Genomic DNA, 18,510 nt, shown 5'->3' with positions numbered 1-18,510 from the left:
ACATTAATTTATAACGTAACTTGGCTCCACGTTTCACCCAGATGGAGTACTCTTCCTATTCTATGTTGCATTCTAGATTGCGTTAATTATTCACGTAGGTAAAATAATTTATGACCTATAATTCATTTCTTTGTGAATTATTTTATAATATAAAAAATCGTGTATTTTTTCTATAACTCCGATGATCGAAGGGGTATATTTATATTTTTTTTTTGGGGCAGTTCAATTACAGCCTTAGCTGCACAACTCTTAATAAATATAATGATGAAATTGCCAAAAACTCGTTATGAAGTACGTTATGAAGAACATTATTTTGAACAACTTTTCCCTATACATGTACATGCCGGCCGGTTCTAGTTTTCGAGATATTTGTCAGGTGGCTTGCCTCCGATCGGGGGTTGGGCCACGACACCCCACACTATGCGTATTGCAGCGTACCTTGCAAATATGTACATACAGTGTGTTTCGTTTATCTAGCAAAGTAAATATCTCGTGACGCACTGAAGTTACGAAAAAAATTTATATACAAAAATTGTTCAGTTTGTAGGGTACAATCATATGATGTAATTTTTTTCGGGCCTGGAATAGTAGGGAGGGGGGATTTCAAAGTCAAAATAAGTTTTTTAAATGTAACTATATATATTTTTTTATCACATTATTTAATTTGCTGTTTCCAAACGTTAGAAATTATATTATAAACTTGTAACGTTTTGAGTAGGTAATGGTAAGACATAGCGGGTTGCCGTGGCTATTAGCTGTAACACTGTTGTCATTTGTTTTGATGAGTTGTGATGTTTGGCTCGAGTCTCATTTATTTTGAGAAAGTGCAATACTAGAGAAATGATTGATTTCCTAAAAATGTCCTTAACAGTTCAGGAAAATGCCAAATTAGTATATAAATATTGTATTCATTTTTTTCGATAACATAAAATGATCTGCTTCAGGAGACATAAGAAGGTCGATCTTTGTTTACAGTGTTGCAGCTAATAGCCGCGGCAACCCGACATGTCCTACCATTACCTATTCAAAACGTTACAAGTTTATAATATAATTTCTAACGTTTGGAAACAGCAAATTAAATAATGTGATATACCGTTGAATTCGTTTCGAAAAAAAGCTATCAGGTCATGACAAAAAAAAATATATAGTTCCATTTAAAAAACTTATTTTGGCTTTGAAATCCACCCTCCCTACTATTCCAAGTTCGACAAAAATTACATCATATGATTGTACCCTACAAACCGAACAATTTTTGTAATTAAATTTTTTTCGTAACTTCAGTGCGTCACGAGATATAGTTACTTTGCTAGTTAAACGAAACACACTGTACATACATGAGGAATGTTACACCGAGGGATGTATTAGGTTGTCCTAAAAGTTTCTTTCGTGAGTTGCATTCAATTATTTTCTGTGACAGTGTTTATTATATAAATAGACAATCTAATTTTTTAGACATTGACACTGTAACAGTAATGGAGCGAAATGAATTGTACACAATTTTGTAATGTAACATAAAACATCAAATATTGTGTATGTATTAATTATTAATAAAACGAAAGAAACTTTTGGGACAACCTAATATATTGGTTTCAGGAGGATCGAGGGGGCACAGCCCCCCATGCGTACAGATACAATGGTTTTGAGTATCATTTCCGAAAAAAAAATCAGTTAAGCGCCTTCAAAATAAATAATTAAGCTGCGTAGTGTATTCGTATAGATAACAAAATGTTCTATTGATGTACTAAGAAGAAATACAGATAATAGACATTGTTATGAACGGATTTTGGGATAACGGAAACAGAAGAAGAAACAATATTTTTACCCCTAGACAGATCTTTGCAGACTGCCTGGCACATAGCAGTCTCTCATATTTCACGGAATTCCGTTTCCTGTCAAACGTACGTTCGAGGTATACGAACGAAAACTTTCTTTCCCAAACACGTGTAATTCGATACAAATGAGAAGAAAAAGAAAACTAAATAATGTCCGTGACTACCAGGGATATACGAACACTTTCGTGGCCACCATTCTTCGTTTCATGTTTTCTTAGGCAGGTTCTACATTGATTTACGCACTCGTGACGGAGTAATGACTGTGACGTTCGATGATACTCTGATGAGAACGATCACGAGTGAATTCACATTTGTTACTGATTTATTTATAGTAAAAGAAATTATAATGTAACTATAGTTTATACGTGAAGCTACCCTTAAATTTACGTAATGCTTTTTCAGAAATTTTTGGATCCACCTGCGGCCTTTCTAATTTACGTAACTTTTCCCTTTGCGTCAATTAAAGTCTCTTATTAATTTAATTTTTCTTTTTAGTATACTGATAGTTTCCTAACAATTATAAAGGATATGTGTAAAAGTTATTTTCACAGATATGGAAATAATTATGAAATGAAATTACGTGTTATTCGAAATAATATTTCAAACGATATTTCATAAGTGCCCCGAACTGGTTGGAGGCAAATGAAAATAACGCAGTTAATGTCATAAGGTTTGCTTGGGTGGATTAAATCGTAGAAGAATTTTCTGAAAAAAAATTGTCTGACGTTTCAGTTTAACTCCCACACTCGCGTGTTCTTCAGTCACATCGAGTTCCAGCAGCCTATCGCAGGGCATTTACGAATACTCGCTTGACATTTCAGAGTTAGTGCTTAGGCGACTCACAAATTAAACAGTGCGCGATCTTAGACTAATACAAAATGATTATTCTATTATAATTCCTTCTCTAGTTTGATACGTCATTCGATTGTTAGAAAAATAAAGTGAAATTAAACTTCAGTTAATTCGGTATATAATTGTTTTTTTTTTTTTTATCAATTTTGATATCATTCTTCTAAAGAGATTCCAAGTCGTGTTGGAGCATATCAGTGTTCTTGAAGTCTTAAATAAATTTTAACGTTTTGTGCGTGTGTCAATGGTTTATGTAAGGTAAGAATTATGATCATATTTTCTAGCAACGTTACCGTCTCTTCTTTAATTACATAGTCGTGCGATACGAAAGAATTTTAATAAATTTATTTAAATAGCTTAGCTTTAATAACTTTATCACATATCATACATTATTAATTGTTAAAAGGTTATCAGTATGCTAAAAAGAAAATTAAATTATTGAGACACTTTAATTGACGACGAAGGGAAAAATTACGTAAATTATGAAGGCCACAGGGGGGCCCAACAATTTCTTAAAAAGCTTTACGTAAATTTAAGAGTGGCTCCACGTATAAACTAAAGTTACATTATAATTTATTTTATTCTATATTTAGATAAAATGAATCGGCCTAAAGATATGGCCTCAACGAGTCAGCGATCTTGTGAAAATGTTTTCGTTTCGCCATCAACATCGTCAACGCTACCCTATCTTCAGGTGAATTTTCAGGGTTCTTGTTTTTCTGGAAATTTAGACTCTACCTGGAATCACAGGTGGCTTTGGAATGACTTATCAAATTTTTGCAACATATCGACATCACGTAATTCTTTCAACGAAATTAATCAGTTTCCACTTTACACCGTGAATGCCGATACAAACGAAAATAATCGAATAAACAGGTACAACAAATATTTCATCATTTGAGTACTAAATTTTTAATAAATTAATTATTTAACTAGTCCAACGAATTTTCACATTTTCCTAACAATAGGCGTTGAGGAAAAATCGCGCGTACAGTTAACACATGAACAACAATTTAAATTGATAATTGATTAAATTAATTAAATTTTATTATTACTATTGGATTCAATAATTCTATTATAATAACTTTTGAAATACTTAAAAACAGTAGTGTACATTTGTATTAATGTTAAAACAATACTTATCAAACATTAATAGTACAATTAAATTGGACGTGTCGTTTTTTTAACAAGATGGGAGCATTATTCTCGCCAAGGTGTCGATATTAATGAACACGATGCAATTAAACGGTCAACTGAAGAAGAATATTCAAACTTTATGGACGAAACCCAGAATTTTACTTCCGAGAAAACTCAAAGTCGTCAAATCACTGCAACGACAATATTTCATACATGGGAAGTTCCACTTTGTCAAAACACTATAGAGAACATTGAAAGTGAAATAATGTATCATTCATCGCAAGATTTACAGAGTACGAGCACCACTAATACTTCCTTTGAAAATGAAACTCGTCGTACATCGGAAGAGTTTGGTAAGATAAAATTGAAATTTGTAGGAGACATGCATGTTTGAAAAATTCGACAATTAACGTAGCAACGAACTTTCTATGCCTTCTCTTTGAGCTCTTAATGGAATTTCTACTTCTCTTTCAATCACATAATTCATGAATTGTTTTTTTAAACACGAGTATGCTTATTAGATACGAGAATTACGGAAACAATGTTTGATAGATGATTTCTTACTTTTATTCACGCTTATTTTTAATAATTGTTATTCGACATGAAATAAGTAATGACAGTTTTTTTGTTTAAAATTATATGTAAAGTGTCCCAGTTAAGGTATCCCCAAATATCTTCGTTACTTTAAACGATACGAACAAATTGTTCGAATAAAAACTTTTCAGTTCCGAAGGGGTAATATTACCATCTGCGCGAAAAGTATCTCAAGCTCACATTTTTCGAAATTTCAAGGGCATCAATGTTTTTTTTAAACGTGAAGGGGTATTTTCATTATTACAGTATTGTAGCGGATAAAGAGAACGTTGGAGTATGATTGTATAATAACTCTTCACAAGGTCATCCGAAGGTCGATATATTATATATGTTTGAATTTGTCTTTTTATCAATTGCAATATTACAATAATGAAAATACACAATCTCTATTAAAACAAAACTATCGATGACTTTGAATTTTCGACCTTGAAATAATCTTTTTTGAATATTTATCGAAGAGATCATCATTTGGAAGAAGATAAAGAAAATAGCATATCGCACGCCCATAAGGTGTTACGTTGGCAATTAACGTATACTAGTCTCGTTTATGCCTTTTCCGTCGCCAATGTGGCCGTAATAAAGCCAATGTAGTCTAAATATTTATCTAGTATTGAACTGCGTTTACGACAAGCGTAAATATACAAAAATATACAAGGATATACATATATAAATGCATCAATAATATAATTAATAATATAAATAACTATAACATAATAAAATAATATAATGTATAATATAAATATACATATATAAATAAATAAAATACACGTTACATGTAGAAAAGAAAACATACTTTAATTTATGTTTCTCTTTTGTATTTGTATATATAAAAATATAAATTTACATAAACACCCACAGTCCGATTAATGTCAGTTAGCAATTATGGATAGCGATACGGAAGTAAAACGAAGATCTCTGCCACCGATCCGACCACGTTTAATGTATCATCGTAGATGATCCTACGATACTAGCAACTTACATTATGCGAGCGGCACGTTTATCAGTCGACATGAGTTCAACTTGGCAGTGACGCATCGAATGTGAAACCATTTTCATCTAACCGCCACTTTACTGCAAAAAGTTGAGGTCTGCTAAAACGCTACCGCGGTTCCGCTATTCCTCAAAGTGCTAAAGATCAAGAAGCTGTCAGCGAATCCAGGACAGTTAATGATTACCATATTCGTTGCGAACACATTTTTCAAGATCGACAGAATTGCAATCCACACTAATGGATTTCGTTGTTCCTAAAGGGGTCGATTAATTATCTACAACTTCCTAAATTGAAATACTATAACTTTCGGTGTTTACTGTGGCGACGCTAATTGTGTCAACATAACATGCAGAATAACACTACCTCACAACACAATACTTAATACATATTTAACATAATATTATATTAATGCTAGAATCCTAGCTTGCAACTTATTTAGGAAAAATAACGTTGTGTTTGAAACAGAATTTTTGAAAATTATTTTTCGCCGCAAAAATTGTATCCTCGAGTACGCGAGGATATTACCTTTTCAATCTTTTGTATCTCTTATTTCAGAGAATATCATAGTAAATATGACATATGCAAAACATAAAATCGTCAAATTTCAGGGACCAAAAGAATAGCCAGTGATAAGCCTCGGAAAGAAAGAACATCATTTACAAAGCAACAAATTCGACATCTTGAGCATGAATTCGCTCATAGCAATTACCTCACACGGCTCCGACGTTATGAAATAGCCGTTGCATTAGATTTAACAGAACGCCAGGTGAATTGATATCATTTATTAAAAAATGTTTGAAAAAATATTCCTTGCTTCAAATATTGTGACAAAATATACGTAAATAAGAACAGAGCCACGAACTTAAGAACTTACTATATAGAAAAAACCATTATCTCTTAGTAAAGCATTGAATTTATGTTTTAGGTGAAAGTTTGGTTTCAAAATAGACGAATGAAATGGAAACGAACAAAATGTGGATTAGAAAATGGACAGGGAAAGCTCAATGTCTTGTGACAAATTATTTTACTAATATAAAATATTTTTACAGGATTCTGTAATTGTAAATAGTGTTTCATATGGAGAAAAAATTTCTGTAATACTAAAATCAATATATTTTACATCTTCTTTTTTTGCTGAATCAATATTAATGAAATTCTTATAGTTGTTAAACCTTAACATCATCTGTTGGAATAAATTTTATGTCATAACCTTTCTCTTTTAATACCTTTTCTAGAGCAGCCAATCTGTTTTTAGTTTTTTCTTTGAAACTTTTATGTTCCTGTCCCTGAATGCTTCTATTTCTCCTTTTATTTATATTACTTCTATTTATTAACTTAGGATAAGCTTTCTTTGTCCAAGGTGTGCCAGCAAAAAATCCTGGGTGTTGTTTCTCAGGTGGGATGTAAGTAGCTAAATGAAATTATTGTATTAAGAATATAAAATAATTGAAACAATTGTTTGTTACTATATTGTATAAAGTTCCATGTATCACCTTTTAATAATCTACCACACATGAGATAATTGTTCATTGATTCAGCAGCTACTTTTGCAACTTCAGAATGTAAGAATTCAACATATCCATAACCACGACTCCTACCAGTCTGAAAGAGTATATATATGTTTATATACCAACTATGTACTTCATATACTCAATTATTCAATATTTGAAAAATGAACTCACATTCCTCGATCGAACGACTCGTACCCTTGTTACTCTTCCAAACTGTTTGAAATAATCTGCCATTTGTTCTTCATAAAAACCATGAGGAATATGACCCAAGTACACTACGCCTTTTGTATTTTGTCTTCGCGGTTTCGGTTTCGATACATTCGTCTTACTTTTATTAACTTTCTTTGATTTAATTGTTTTCGATTTTGAAACTGGTTTTGTTTTATCTGAAATCTTCTTCTGTAAAAACAAACATACATTTCACTTCTATCAAATTTAATAAAATGTCAAATTATAGGTTATATTCACATGTGATATCTAACCTCCAAAACCTTTTTAATGTTTTCTAATGCTTTGGTCACGGTTGATTCCTCTTCTACGTCTGACGATTTACGTTTGACTTTTATAATTTTTTTAAGTGGTGGAACTCTCACGGCATTAGATTTCTTTTTTATTTTCATGTTGAAGAAATTTATCAATTTCCTACGACTCAATTATGATAAATTACGAAACGTAAAAGAAAACAAATACATTAACCTAACCTAACCAAACCTAACTAAAGGAGTACAAATAATTTGGCGATAGATGGCAATAAACGCAGAATTTTCTACCAATGTCACTATAGACAGGCAGTGGGGGTGATGGAGCTATTTTCACTACAAATTTACAAGCATAAAAATAAACAATTTCATTTTTTGAGGCAATTTGACGTCTGTCAGCTTTTACACAGCCTTTTTTACGCGCGATATCGTTTTATAAAGAAGGGGTAACATACTTTTTAAACAACTATTTTACGTGACATCGAGCACGTCATCGAGCATCATCGAAAATCTTAGGGCTTGTAACATTCTAAATATCACAAAAAAAAAAAAGAAGACGTGACTTTTCTCATGTTATTAGAAATCGCGATTTTTAGCACGCCTTAAAAACTGTGATTGCATATCACGTAAGAGCGAACCTTTAGACGGCAAGAATTAACAAACTCAAAGACGAAAATTATATATGCCAAACATGAGAGCGTTTGTTGCATGATTTTTGCGAGAAACGTGTTGGGAGCAGCACCGTATCGTTCTGCTTGATCAAGAGAAAATTTAGTGGCAGGAAAGAACCATGCGTGGATTGATATGCTAGTTACTGGCAGTCACCTCATGACAGTCGTAAAAGAAGGATTGGTATAGTAGATAGTCTTCTTCGATCAGTATTAGTCAAACGGTAGTGAATTTCGCATGTTGTTTAAAAAACAAAGGTAATCATCAGTATCCACTTGCAAAGATGTTGAGAAATTAAATAATATTTAAATATTACGAATTTATTCAACTGAACGAATTATTAACAGAAAATACTTCACATTTTGATAAAAGAAGTTTGAAACTTATTTTAAACGTACGATTCAACACTGATATGAACATAACACAATGTGAAACATTATTATAATTTACAGTTTTAATTATTTTACAATGTCGTGTAACTATTGTACAGTGCGTCATTCAATGATAATATTTCGTCGCAAGTGATTTTATCGACCGAAACTGTTAAAGTGTATAATCTCGAAAATTTACACAAAAGTGTCCCACGTGTGATAAAATATGAATTTTTTTGGTGTTTGAACAATTACATTTGATTAATATGAAGTATCAATATCGATTTCATAATGTGAAGTAACTTTAAAAATAAAGGACTTAAATAGTTTTCAATGTCATTATCATAACATTGAACATGCGCGTGCTATGTTGAAAATCAATAGAAATACGAGATATTAGAATTATGAGATAAAAAAGTATTTGATTTGAGCTCATTGTATTTGAACATATTTATAGTTTACAAAGATTATCATGTCAATGTGAAAAACCTTTGAGTTATATTTCATTAGAAAGGACTAATAAATGAACATGATGACATACTTATGATGTAATAAACACGTGCAAGGTTAATCATGGATATATATATATACAGGTATAATTATTTATATATATATATAAATAATTATACCTGTATATTAATAATATACTTTCTTTTCGTGCTGTATAAAACAAAATATTAAATGCTTAACTTTATAACTGCACAAGGAATACATTGAATACATGTAGATAACAATGAGTGTCGACTATATAGAAATTTGAAATAATGTAATATAAAAAAATCGTAAATAAAAGTTGTAATGTTTTCAATAAATTGTAACTTATGATGATACAAATTTTGAAAATCTTGTTGAAAAGGTACTATTATTATTATTATTATTGTTATTGTTATGTATAAATTACTGGTAATTTTAATTAAAATTTTAATGAGAATTCTGTAAAGTATCCTTGAATGTGTAATTGCTATATTATATGATGTAATAGGTCATTCTAGCATATAAATTTAATGTGTTAATGGATAAAGTACAAACACAATATAAGATTTTTATGTGTATATACAGATAGGCAATTGCCAACTGATAATTTTTTTTATCTATTGATTAAAGGGAGAAAAGTCGCAGTCTGAGTAGTTAAGATATTAACAGTACATTAATTTCAAAATGTTAAGTAAAACACATGTAAATAAAATGAATTGTCTAAATAAAAGTACTTATTTTTGCAAGATAAACAATGGATGATTCATGGCAAAGTGCTAAAGAAATAGAAATCCCAGACGAGGCTCTAAGATTAGCATTAGAGAATAATGAGTCAATGAAAGACAAGCTGTATGTAGCAGCAAAAAGATCACCCTTTCTTGTAGCAGGTATGTGTTTGTTAGATCTAAATAATGAAAAGTGATTTTTACTTTTCTTAGATCTTCCTATATATATAAATATTTAAGATATTTATGAATAATATTTCTCTTATAGGTATGTTAGGTTTTACTATCATAGCTGGAGTAGGTGTCTACAAATGGAGAACAAAAACAATCAGACCTTCAATATTCCTTATACAACTCAGAGTTGCAGCTCAGGGTACAGCAATAGGATGTTTAACCATGGGAATGCTATATCAAATGTACACAGACTTAACAAAACCAAAAAAAAATAAATGATGATATTCGTCACTATTTTAGTGTTTAATTATATAGCAATGGTATAAAGAAAATGAGAAGTAGGAAATTTCAATTTTTAAAATACAAATTCAAAAATATTAACTTAAACATGTAATTATGGATTTATGGTACAAACCATTTCTGGCATTATACTTCTAAAAAATTGTGAACTTATCTAATCTCAAATTCTATGATAGAGGAGCACAATAAATATTTAATTTTATGTATTATTCTTTAAAATATATATTTTACTAAAAACTCTTTGTTCTTTTATGATATAATTTATTTTCCCTTATGTTATAGATACATTATCAATTGTATGTTTTAATGAATAAATGTTAATAATATATTTCTATTCTTTCTAGTTAATTTTATATGCTACATGTACATGATATGAAACATATTTATGTACTCAACATGTGTAAGTATTAAAAAATATGAATTTAAGTAAGTTTCAGAAACAAATAAGATATTTATGTATATAATAAAATTTAATATAACAAATAAAGTATCACACAACACTCATTAACTTGATTTGTCAATATATTTTGAAATATACTTTGCTCACCAATATGAGGCGTAAATCTTTGTATTAGTGATCGATATTAAAATATAAACAAAGTTTTCACGCACTATAAATAATAGTTTGTATTGCGGGACATTCGACGCTTAATTATGTAATGAACGAAACAATTTATCACTAGAGTAGGTGATTTCGTGTAATAAATAACGTCTTGTAATTAGATAGTATCGTGATCAGTAAATACATAGCATTAACTCTAGGAAGAGCCGGAAGGGCTTTCTCTGAGTTAACAAAATACGTAAAGATGGCTGAAGAAAGTGACAGGAGTCAATTGCCACCCGGTTGGGAATGCAGATACGATTGTCGTAGTGGACGTCCGTATGTAAATTTTTGCAAAAACATCTCCTATTACACTACCTAAAATAACGATAAATTAATATCAATGATCAGGAAATTTTATTACTGCAAACGGCTTACATTATGCAATGACGATATCACATCGACATATAGCTCTGTCGTTGCATAAATATTAATGAAACGTAATACAAATAATTAAAATTGTTCATTGTTAAATTTCTTCGTGTTTCTACGAACGTGGAACATATAATAACCATAGTGAAAACTTTTTTATTTGAATTTTATATGACATAGCAAGTGGAAATATTCTTGCATGTCAGTTAGTTTGTAAATCAATTAGATCAAACGTTTTTCAGATATTTCATAAATCATTTTAATCGATCGACAACATGGGAAGACCCGAGAGTAAGGTATTGGCAGTATGCTCAGTATGTACAATCACAAAATTCAATGGCACTGAGTTCTGCTACAACTTCTCAAGATATACCCATGCAGGTCAGTAGATTATTCCTGATAATCTATTAAATGTGTTAAATTATCATCTAACAGACACATCCATTTTCACTTAAAAATAATATTTGGATATATATATTTAAATTGCACATATGCACGTATTTAAAGTGTTTGTAAATGCACTCGCAATATATGTATTTTTATCATACGCACATGCTGCATTTGGATAAAAAATATAAAATATACCGCAAAATAATAGTCCGGAGGAAATGGAGGTGGTGGACATTTAGGTTATGCAGGGGCTCACAGAGCACCGCAAATCTATCCAACACCGTCTCCCTATCTTAATCCACAATTTGCGTTTTTACCTCCTAGTTTACAGGTAGGTAAACTTTAATTGTAAACGCATTGTACATTGTATGATTTTACATATGAGTTTCTGATACAATGAAATTTTGATCAGATTGTAACTGATCTGTCAAATGTCAAACTCTATGAAAAGTGAGAATTCACTAACATTGAATACATTAATGTATCACAAGATTTTACATACCGTAGTATTAAATGATCGATCAAACATTTCTGTATCAAAGGTTTCTGATATATAAATTTATTTTTTAACATTAGATATGTTATTGATAACAAAATCCATAGTAACTAGAACACATAATTTATGTAGGAGCTGAAAACTCCATTATCACTGAAATCAGTTAGCGCAATGACAAACAGATTTGGAGATATGACAATAGGATCACCAACACCAATAAGGAACATGGAGACAAGTTTAACACAAAATTCAGATTCTGAGCTACAAGTTGCTACAATCAATGCCATGTTTCCAACAGTCTCTGACATCCACATTCGATTTCTTTTAAGAAAGTAAGTTTCAAGATTTAAAAACCTTAAATATTTAGGAGTCCATTTGTGTTATATATTACTATTAACACTGAGTTCTGTATCTCGTACAGATACTGGTTTTTCATATATTACCTGTATCAGTATCAGATACAGACCTATGCAACTAATTACTTACACTGTCCCTATGTCCTTGCAAACACCAGTACAATAACATAGATTATAGACTTCCTTAATTTGAGGATATCATTTTTATAAATATTTGTATACAAAAAGGTACTATTTACATCATTTAAATTAACTCAATGTTCGTCGTGTGAGATATGGGTTTATGTCCTTTGGGTGGTTTATTAGGTCCATATAGGATGCAGAATAGTATGTTAAGGAATTAAACAAACTTTGATCGATAATTTCTTTGTCAGTTTGGTTTCTTGTACTTTTATATCCAGACCATATTAAGTACTACATAAAACTCTACTTTCTTGTGTATTCTGTTATCTTTATGCTGGCTATATATTGTTTTCTTCGATAAGTTTTAATAGCACAGTGTCAGGTATAGTGCTAAGGTAGTAGCTGATGTCTTTCAGATACCATAACAGACCAGCTTTGGTTGTCAGCGCTCTTCAAGTGGAAAAGAATCCCCTGTGTGCTCCAGGACCATGCACACCTATTGGAGTGCACTCAAACTATGCAATACCAAGATGGCGATTACCGGCTCATGCTATACATGCAGCTCTAACATTGAGTCCACCTCGGGGGTTCCGGCCAGCCCCCAACTCCCCAAAAATGAAACTTAGGTTTTTCCCATACTTACAATTTCAGTTTCACCGAATATGGATGCTAGATGTTGATATTGTATTTTGTTATAGTCACATAAAAATGTATCAGATAGAAAATGAAGCACTATATTCACTTGTTCATTTTGAATATCTGATATATTTCATATACGTATATGACCATTCAGTACTGTGTAGTAATAGCATGTATTAGTACTCATTGCAGATTATATAATGAAATTTTTTTAATCAATTTACATACTAATTTTTGTATTTCACATTGTATGATTCACTCGTAATAATTACAATTTTTTTTTACTGTTATCTGCAATGTGTTAAAATTCTTCAATTAAAATTTGTACAAACTTTAATATTTCAAATGTCAGTGTAATAAGGGAATGCAAAATTTTTTAGTGTGATTGATCTAGTAAAATTTTGCGAAGATATATATGATGCATAGTAGAAAAAATTGTATGAAGTAGTCTTAAACAAAACGATATTATCAAAATGGCCAGTAAAATATTTTTTTCAGTTTTTATTTATTGTTTTGATTGATATTTTGTTTCTTATGTTCACAATTTTCATTTCATGTTTCTTTTTTTATACACGGTATATATCATTTAGGACTCATTTTTTCATTTCAGTTTCTTCCTGGTTTACAGTACAACACATGTTGGATAGTGTAAGATTTACACAGATCATAGATAGGTTGGTTTCAGTTTTATATCATCAATGTATTTTCTGTTCAGTTTTTAGTGGCAAAATTGAAGCTTATGTTTTTTGTTAATATGTTGTATGTGTGCTATTATAAGAACCTTCACAATAATAAATGAGTTACTTGGATATTTATGTATACATACTTACATATACACATGCAATAATAAATAGAATAATATATGTGCATCAGATTCAAAGTTTCAAATCAGATATCTTGATAAATAAAGACATGTTATGCATGCATTAGAAAACTCATTTATTTAAAAGAAATGTGGCCTACGCATGATAATATGTGCATGTGTATTATGACTTAAAATGTCCATGTACTTTGTGTGCAGTCAAACAAAATTATTATCTCTGAAAATGTTTAAGTTATTTGCAATACATGTACAATTATCTTGTCTATTTTGTATTGCAAGACTTTACATCACATGTGCATATCATACAAATTATTATAATTAGTATTTTCGAAATATGTACTTCAATTATTAATCATCAAAGCTAGTGTATTAATATTTAGTTTATTTCAATGACTGTTCGTATATCTGTTCTGATTTACGGATAAATTCTCAGTTGCATAATGTTCAATTTTATATTGTAGACTGTGTCCATATATGTACTTGGCAACAAATTAACCAATTCTAGAAATTGTTAATATGTTAAAAATGTATGTACAGGTACCTGAAAAATATATTTCCAAAGGTGGAAGAGACTATGTTGCTTGACATTTTGGAACAAAGCGATAATAATGTTCAAAAAGCTTCTGAAAAACTGATTGATCTAGGCTATGAGAAGCGAAACCCTACAGCCCCTAAATCATTGACAAAAAGAAGGGAAGAAGAACAGGTAATGTATCACATTTTCTTACATTATTGATTGATTTCTTTGATATTTGTAATTAATTTTAGACAATATTTTTTTAGGCAAAGAATGAACAAACTGCACCTACTCCACCACCACGTATGAAGAGTTTAGAAGAGAAAAATAAAAGTAAGTATATTTTTCAATGTTTTATAAGATATTAATATTAACATTCACGTTTTATTATATATGAAATCATAATCCTTTAGTGAAAGCACGATTAATGGAAAAATATAAGTCAGTACCAGAAAGAGTAATAGTTCTTGCTATGGATAGTGTTGATTATGATGAGGAAAGAGCAATACATATATTGAGCATTATGGTTACAGAAGAAGCTACGAAACCACTCTGTACATCCAGTAGCCAGAGGTAACTTTATGTCATAAAAATGTAACTTTTTATTGTATATTAAATATATGTAAACAATTTGTAGCAGTAGAAGTGATGAAAGGAAAGACAGTCCACCAATAACTGAAGCTGTAAAATTAACTGCATCACCAATTAAGAAAGTAGTGAAGGACGTAGAGTCGGAAAAATCTAAACGATCTAAAAATAAGATAGAAATACCAAAGTAAGACATATTATACATATTATAATAACATAATGGTTTTAATTCTCATAAAATAATCAATGACACAATTTGCAATAACATTTCTAGAGTTTCTCGAGGAACCAGTACCACAGAAGATAATGAATATAAGTCTCCATATTTGACAAAACCTGTAGGACCAAACCCTGATTTACCGAAAGGAGCTAATAACGACTTACTTTTGTAAGTTTTAGATCTCCCACTTTAAACTTAATAAAAATATTGAAATCATTATTATTATTGCAAACTTTTTAGACCTGACTATGCACCATGGTCAGGACCAGATCCAAATTTATTGACAAACGAAACATTCAGCAAAACAGTAGCAAATGGACATGATACAAATTTGGTTTCTGGAAGTCGTTATGTTGCCAAAGGTCCTAATCCAGAATTGAGGAAAGGTCCACTACGAGGATTAACTCAAGGTTCCATTTATTCTCAAAGAAATGTGGCTAATACAGAAAGTCGTGGTAAATGAAACATATGTAATTGCTTTTTTCTTAATTTTTACATTTGTTAAAAAAAAAATATTGTTATGTTTTAATTTCATATAAATCGTATTTTTTCGTTTAACATGTTCATATAAATTATATAATTTTTTAAGTATAAATAAGTAACTGATGATCGTTAATCAATTTAAGTATCAGTTTTGCAATGTTTTATTTGTTTAGTAAGAAGTTTCTTTTAAAAATAATATCACTTTAGGTATGTAATTATTGGTAGGTTCTATATTTGACTCATTGCTTATATTGACGTTATGTCAATAAATAAGTACTTACTTGTTATGTTCAATTTGTTGTTAGCAAATATTTATCTTTGATTAGATTTTTGTTTGTTTTAAGATGATCTTTTTAATATATTAAGTACACAAAAGTATTTGGCAAAATAATGTTTACAAAGTAGTAAATAAGTTATTATTACAAAATGTGCAAAGAAGTGTTCAAATTTACTTACATATACTCTTTATATTGTTTAAAAAATATATCACATTATCATACTCTTTTATTAGTTATCAATTTGAGAGTATTCTAATGCTTCCATTTGTGACATATCTTGTCGATTGTAATATGTACATAAATGTGTCCAAATTTTTACATATTGACAAAATAATTTGAAAGAATTTCTGTTTTGCCTGTAAAAATATCCAAATTCATTGTATTTGAAGATGAAATTATTGACGAACTTCTTTGCAAATATGAACGAAGTTTCTAATCGTTTTAATTCGATTACGATATGATGGTAGCTATAATAGTTATAGAAATTAATCTTATGATTGAACATTCCATAGTAGGGCTTTCCATCCTGCAACACTTTGCACACTAGTTAGTCATGTAATAAGGTTATGTACTATTAATAACTAAAGGCAAACAATGGATTATAAAGTAAAGTATATGAATCAATATACATATATTGTATTACTTTATAACATTTTTATTGGTTTTTCTTATTGCGTTTTGAAAAAACGTACATAGTAGTGGTTGGAAAGCCCTGTTCTACAGTATTAATACCAATTTTAGTATTTGTTGTATAATGTATTTGTATAATTTATTTCTTAAATTTAAACTTAAATAATTACCTTATCTTAAGGAAACAAGCGTTGAAATATATTGAAGTCAATTACAAAATTAAAGCATTAAGTATAATAGAAATTCATTGATTGTATTATGTATCTATACTGAAAGTACGAAAGAACGAAAGTACTTCATACCTCATACGTTTACACGAGGTATTCATATAATGATTGAGTTCTTTGAAAAAGACAAATATTTATCTTATTACAGATGCCTGGATAACTTATAATTCAACGCATTCCTTAAGATCATAATAATTAAATTAGATATCAGAAGTTTATAACCAGAATTTATATCTAGAGCCAATACATCCAGTATTATCAAATGTTTAAAATAAATGTAGGCGTATATTGAAATTTACTTATGCGACAAACATTCGACAAATTAATTAGTTTTTATAAACTATAAGAATTTTGAATGATAACAAGTAGAAATGATACGAATACAAATTTGCATATCCATGATGCAAACTCCCAGTCGATTATTGCATACAATATAGGCCATAACCAAAGTAGGGTTTCTAATAATAAACTAAACAAACAAGAAAAAAATCTTAATATTTATATGTGCTGTAATTAAATCAATGTACAGAAGTATTTTCATAGCTTAATCCAAAATAATCCTGCCTTTGAGAAAACCTAATGTTGAATAAAAATTAATAACATATGGGCTGTGGCTGAAACATTAGTTGAGAGCTATTTTTATAGCTTTTTAACTCTTAAAGAAACTAGGAATGATAAAATAATCTATTTTGACTATATTTTGAGTATTGCCACATATTACATGCAGAACATTAACATTAAAGTGGATGAATGAATATTTCAATTAGATTACTATTATAATTGGATATTCAATGCGGAACATACTCTCGCATATAATTGTTTAGATACACACTGGTTTGGACTTTGTGTATGGGATGTATTGCTGTGGAGTGACTATTAGTCATACGTAAATGGCCAAATTCGTTTCTATCGAAACTCTTCCATCCAAAAAGTCTTTTTTCAAATACTATTTTACAAGGTTATACTATTCTTTCAAGTTACATAAATATAGATTAGATGTTATAGGAGGTTGTGTGCAATAGATGTTAGTTCAATTATGCTATCATTAAACTAATAAGTGTATTTTACCATATGAAATTTGTTGATCTACGGTGGATTTTCTGTTATGTTAATGACATAAGATATTCATATACTCAACCAATAATGTTAAATATTAATGGTGTTACCCTATTTCGCGATTAAGATTTCAAGTTCCAAGCAATTTCTCTTACATATGCATTATTTTATTTGCAGAAATAAAACTATTTTTAACAGATTTTATGTGATAAGAATACGTGAAATATATTTAGATATTTTGAGAATTATTTTTTGTTCAATATAGTCACTGCAATATTGCTAAAAATCATGTTTATCCTGGTATTTGGGTAAATGTTTAGGTCGAAAGATTATATTCTAGATACCTTTAACTAAATGATATACTTAAAAATGAACAAAAACAACCCATGACTAGAAATATAAACGTGATGTAAATGCAGATGGTATATATTGAATATTACATTAATGCAAAGTTGTATTTCATTGTATTTACACATATCTGTACAATAAAGACATCCATAACCATTGTTCTTGTGTAATAATTTATTAATAGAGTTTTATAAGTATAGTTTGTAATTCTTTACATTCATAATGCGATATATATCTAGAGATGATATAGTACCTAT

General features: G+C 29.7%; 4 protein-coding genes and 1 long non-coding RNA gene across 9 annotated transcripts; 3 read left to right on the top strand and 2 right to left on the bottom strand.

Annotated features, from left to right (window-relative positions):
• The first annotated feature begins 2,672 nt into the window (after window positions 1-2,672).
• Window positions 2,673-6,452, top strand: LOC128891469 (homeobox protein Hox-C6). The gene is made up of 5 exons (XM_054150970.1): window positions 2,673-2,939; window positions 3,275-3,557; window positions 3,873-4,171; window positions 6,012-6,169; window positions 6,329-6,452. Exons 2-5 carry the CDS (start codon window positions 3,280-3,282, stop codon window positions 6,416-6,418), a joined length of 825 nt encoding a protein of 274 aa, XP_054006945.1. The 5' UTR covers window positions 2,673-2,939; window positions 3,275-3,279; the 3' UTR covers window positions 6,419-6,452.
• LOC128891472 (MKI67 FHA domain-interacting nucleolar phosphoprotein-like) lies at window positions 6,411-7,667 on the bottom strand. Its single transcript, XM_054150974.1, has 4 exons — window positions 7,397-7,667; window positions 7,086-7,313; window positions 6,897-7,005; window positions 6,411-6,814 (listed from the first exon to the last, which is right to left on the bottom strand). Exons 1-4 carry the CDS (start codon window positions 7,532-7,534, stop codon window positions 6,570-6,572), a joined length of 720 nt encoding a protein of 239 aa, XP_054006949.1. The 5' UTR covers window positions 7,535-7,667; the 3' UTR covers window positions 6,411-6,569.
• A 513-nt stretch (window positions 7,668-8,180) lies between these two features.
• Window positions 8,181-10,343, top strand: LOC128891480 (HIG1 domain family member 1A, mitochondrial-like). Of its 2 annotated transcripts, none has more exons than XM_054150984.1 (3): window positions 8,181-8,319; window positions 9,655-9,794; window positions 9,901-10,343. In XM_054150984.1, exons 2-3 carry the CDS (start codon window positions 9,662-9,664, stop codon window positions 10,083-10,085), a joined length of 318 nt encoding a protein of 105 aa, XP_054006959.1. In that variant the 5' UTR covers window positions 8,181-8,319; window positions 9,655-9,661; the 3' UTR covers window positions 10,086-10,343. The 2 variants fall into 2 exon arrangements, with proteins under 2 accessions (XP_054006959.1, XP_054006960.1); XM_054150985.1 differs by lacking the exon at window positions 8,181-8,319 and adding an exon at window positions 9,105-9,289.
• On the bottom strand, window positions 10,026-11,315 carry LOC128891481 (uncharacterized). The gene is made up of 2 exons (XR_008460833.1): window positions 11,086-11,315; window positions 10,026-11,025 (listed from the first exon to the last, which is right to left on the bottom strand). It is a non-coding gene; the product is annotated as an uncharacterized LOC128891481 (long non-coding RNA).
• Window positions 10,462-18,411, top strand: LOC128891457 (uncharacterized). Of its 4 annotated transcripts, none has more exons than XM_054150951.1 (11): window positions 10,462-10,986; window positions 11,322-11,460; window positions 11,678-11,800; window positions 12,098-12,297; window positions 12,861-13,070; window positions 14,444-14,612; window positions 14,690-14,756; window positions 14,837-14,996; window positions 15,061-15,198; window positions 15,286-15,399; window positions 15,472-18,411. In XM_054150951.1, exons 1-11 carry the CDS (start codon window positions 10,913-10,915, stop codon window positions 15,692-15,694), a joined length of 1,617 nt encoding a protein of 538 aa, XP_054006926.1. In that variant the 5' UTR covers window positions 10,462-10,912; the 3' UTR covers window positions 15,695-18,411. The 4 variants fall into 4 exon arrangements, with proteins under 4 accessions (XP_054006926.1, XP_054006927.1, XP_054006929.1 ...); XM_054150953.1 differs by lacking the exon at window positions 10,462-10,986 and adding an exon at window positions 10,999-11,147; XM_054150952.1 differs by lacking the exon at window positions 11,678-11,800.
• Window positions 18,412-18,510: the final 99 nt, after the last annotated feature.

Source organism: Hylaeus anthracinus, unplaced genomic scaffold, assembly GCF_026225885.1.
Source record: "Hylaeus anthracinus isolate JK02 unplaced genomic scaffold, UHH_iyHylAnth1.0_haploid 12001, whole genome shotgun sequence".
Taxonomy (NCBI): domain Eukaryota; kingdom Metazoa; phylum Arthropoda; class Insecta; order Hymenoptera; family Colletidae; genus Hylaeus; species Hylaeus anthracinus.
Note: the sequence above shows the minus strand (reverse complement) of the source record. Positions and strands in the feature narration are given on the sequence as shown.

Excerpts from the sequence above, each read along its gene's own strand:
- LOC128891469 (XM_054150970.1), top strand. The coding sequence starts at position 3,280 with ATGAATCGGCCTAAAGATATGGCCTCAACGAGTCAGCGATCTTGTGAA. Across the intron at positions 3,558-3,872 it reads GAAAATAATCGAATAAACAG|ATGGGAGCATTATTCTCGCC; the intron begins GTACAACAAATA and ends TTTTTTAACAAG. Across the intron at positions 6,170-6,328 it reads TAGATTTAACAGAACGCCAG|GTGAAAGTTTGGTTTCAAAA; the intron begins GTGAATTGATAT and ends TTTATGTTTTAG.
- LOC128891472 (XM_054150974.1), bottom strand. The coding sequence starts at position 7,534 with ATGAAAATAAAAAAGAAATCTAATGCCGTGAGAGTTCCACCACTTAAA. Across the intron at positions 7,314-7,396 it reads ACATTAAAAAGGTTTTGGAG|AAGAAGATTTCAGATAAAAC; the intron begins GTTAGATATCAC and ends TTGTTTTTACAG. Across the intron at positions 7,006-7,085 it reads GAGTCGTTCGATCGAGGAAT|ACTGGTAGGAGTCGTGGTTA; the intron begins GTGAGTTCATTT and ends ATACTCTTTCAG.
- LOC128891480 (XM_054150984.1), top strand. The coding sequence starts at position 9,662 with ATGGATGATTCATGGCAAAGTGCTAAAGAAATAGAAATCCCAGACGAG. Across the intron at positions 9,795-9,900 it reads ATCACCCTTTCTTGTAGCAG|GTATGTTAGGTTTTACTATC; the intron begins GTATGTGTTTGT and ends TTTCTCTTATAG.
- LOC128891457 (XM_054150951.1), top strand. The coding sequence starts at position 10,913 with ATGGCTGAAGAAAGTGACAGGAGTCAATTGCCACCCGGTTGGGAATGC. Across the intron at positions 13,071-14,443 it reads TCCCCAAAAATGAAACTTAG|GTACCTGAAAAATATATTTC; the intron begins GTTTTTCCCATA and ends ATGTATGTACAG. Across the intron at positions 15,400-15,471 it reads GCTAATAACGACTTACTTTT|ACCTGACTATGCACCATGGT; the intron begins GTAAGTTTTAGA and ends CAAACTTTTTAG.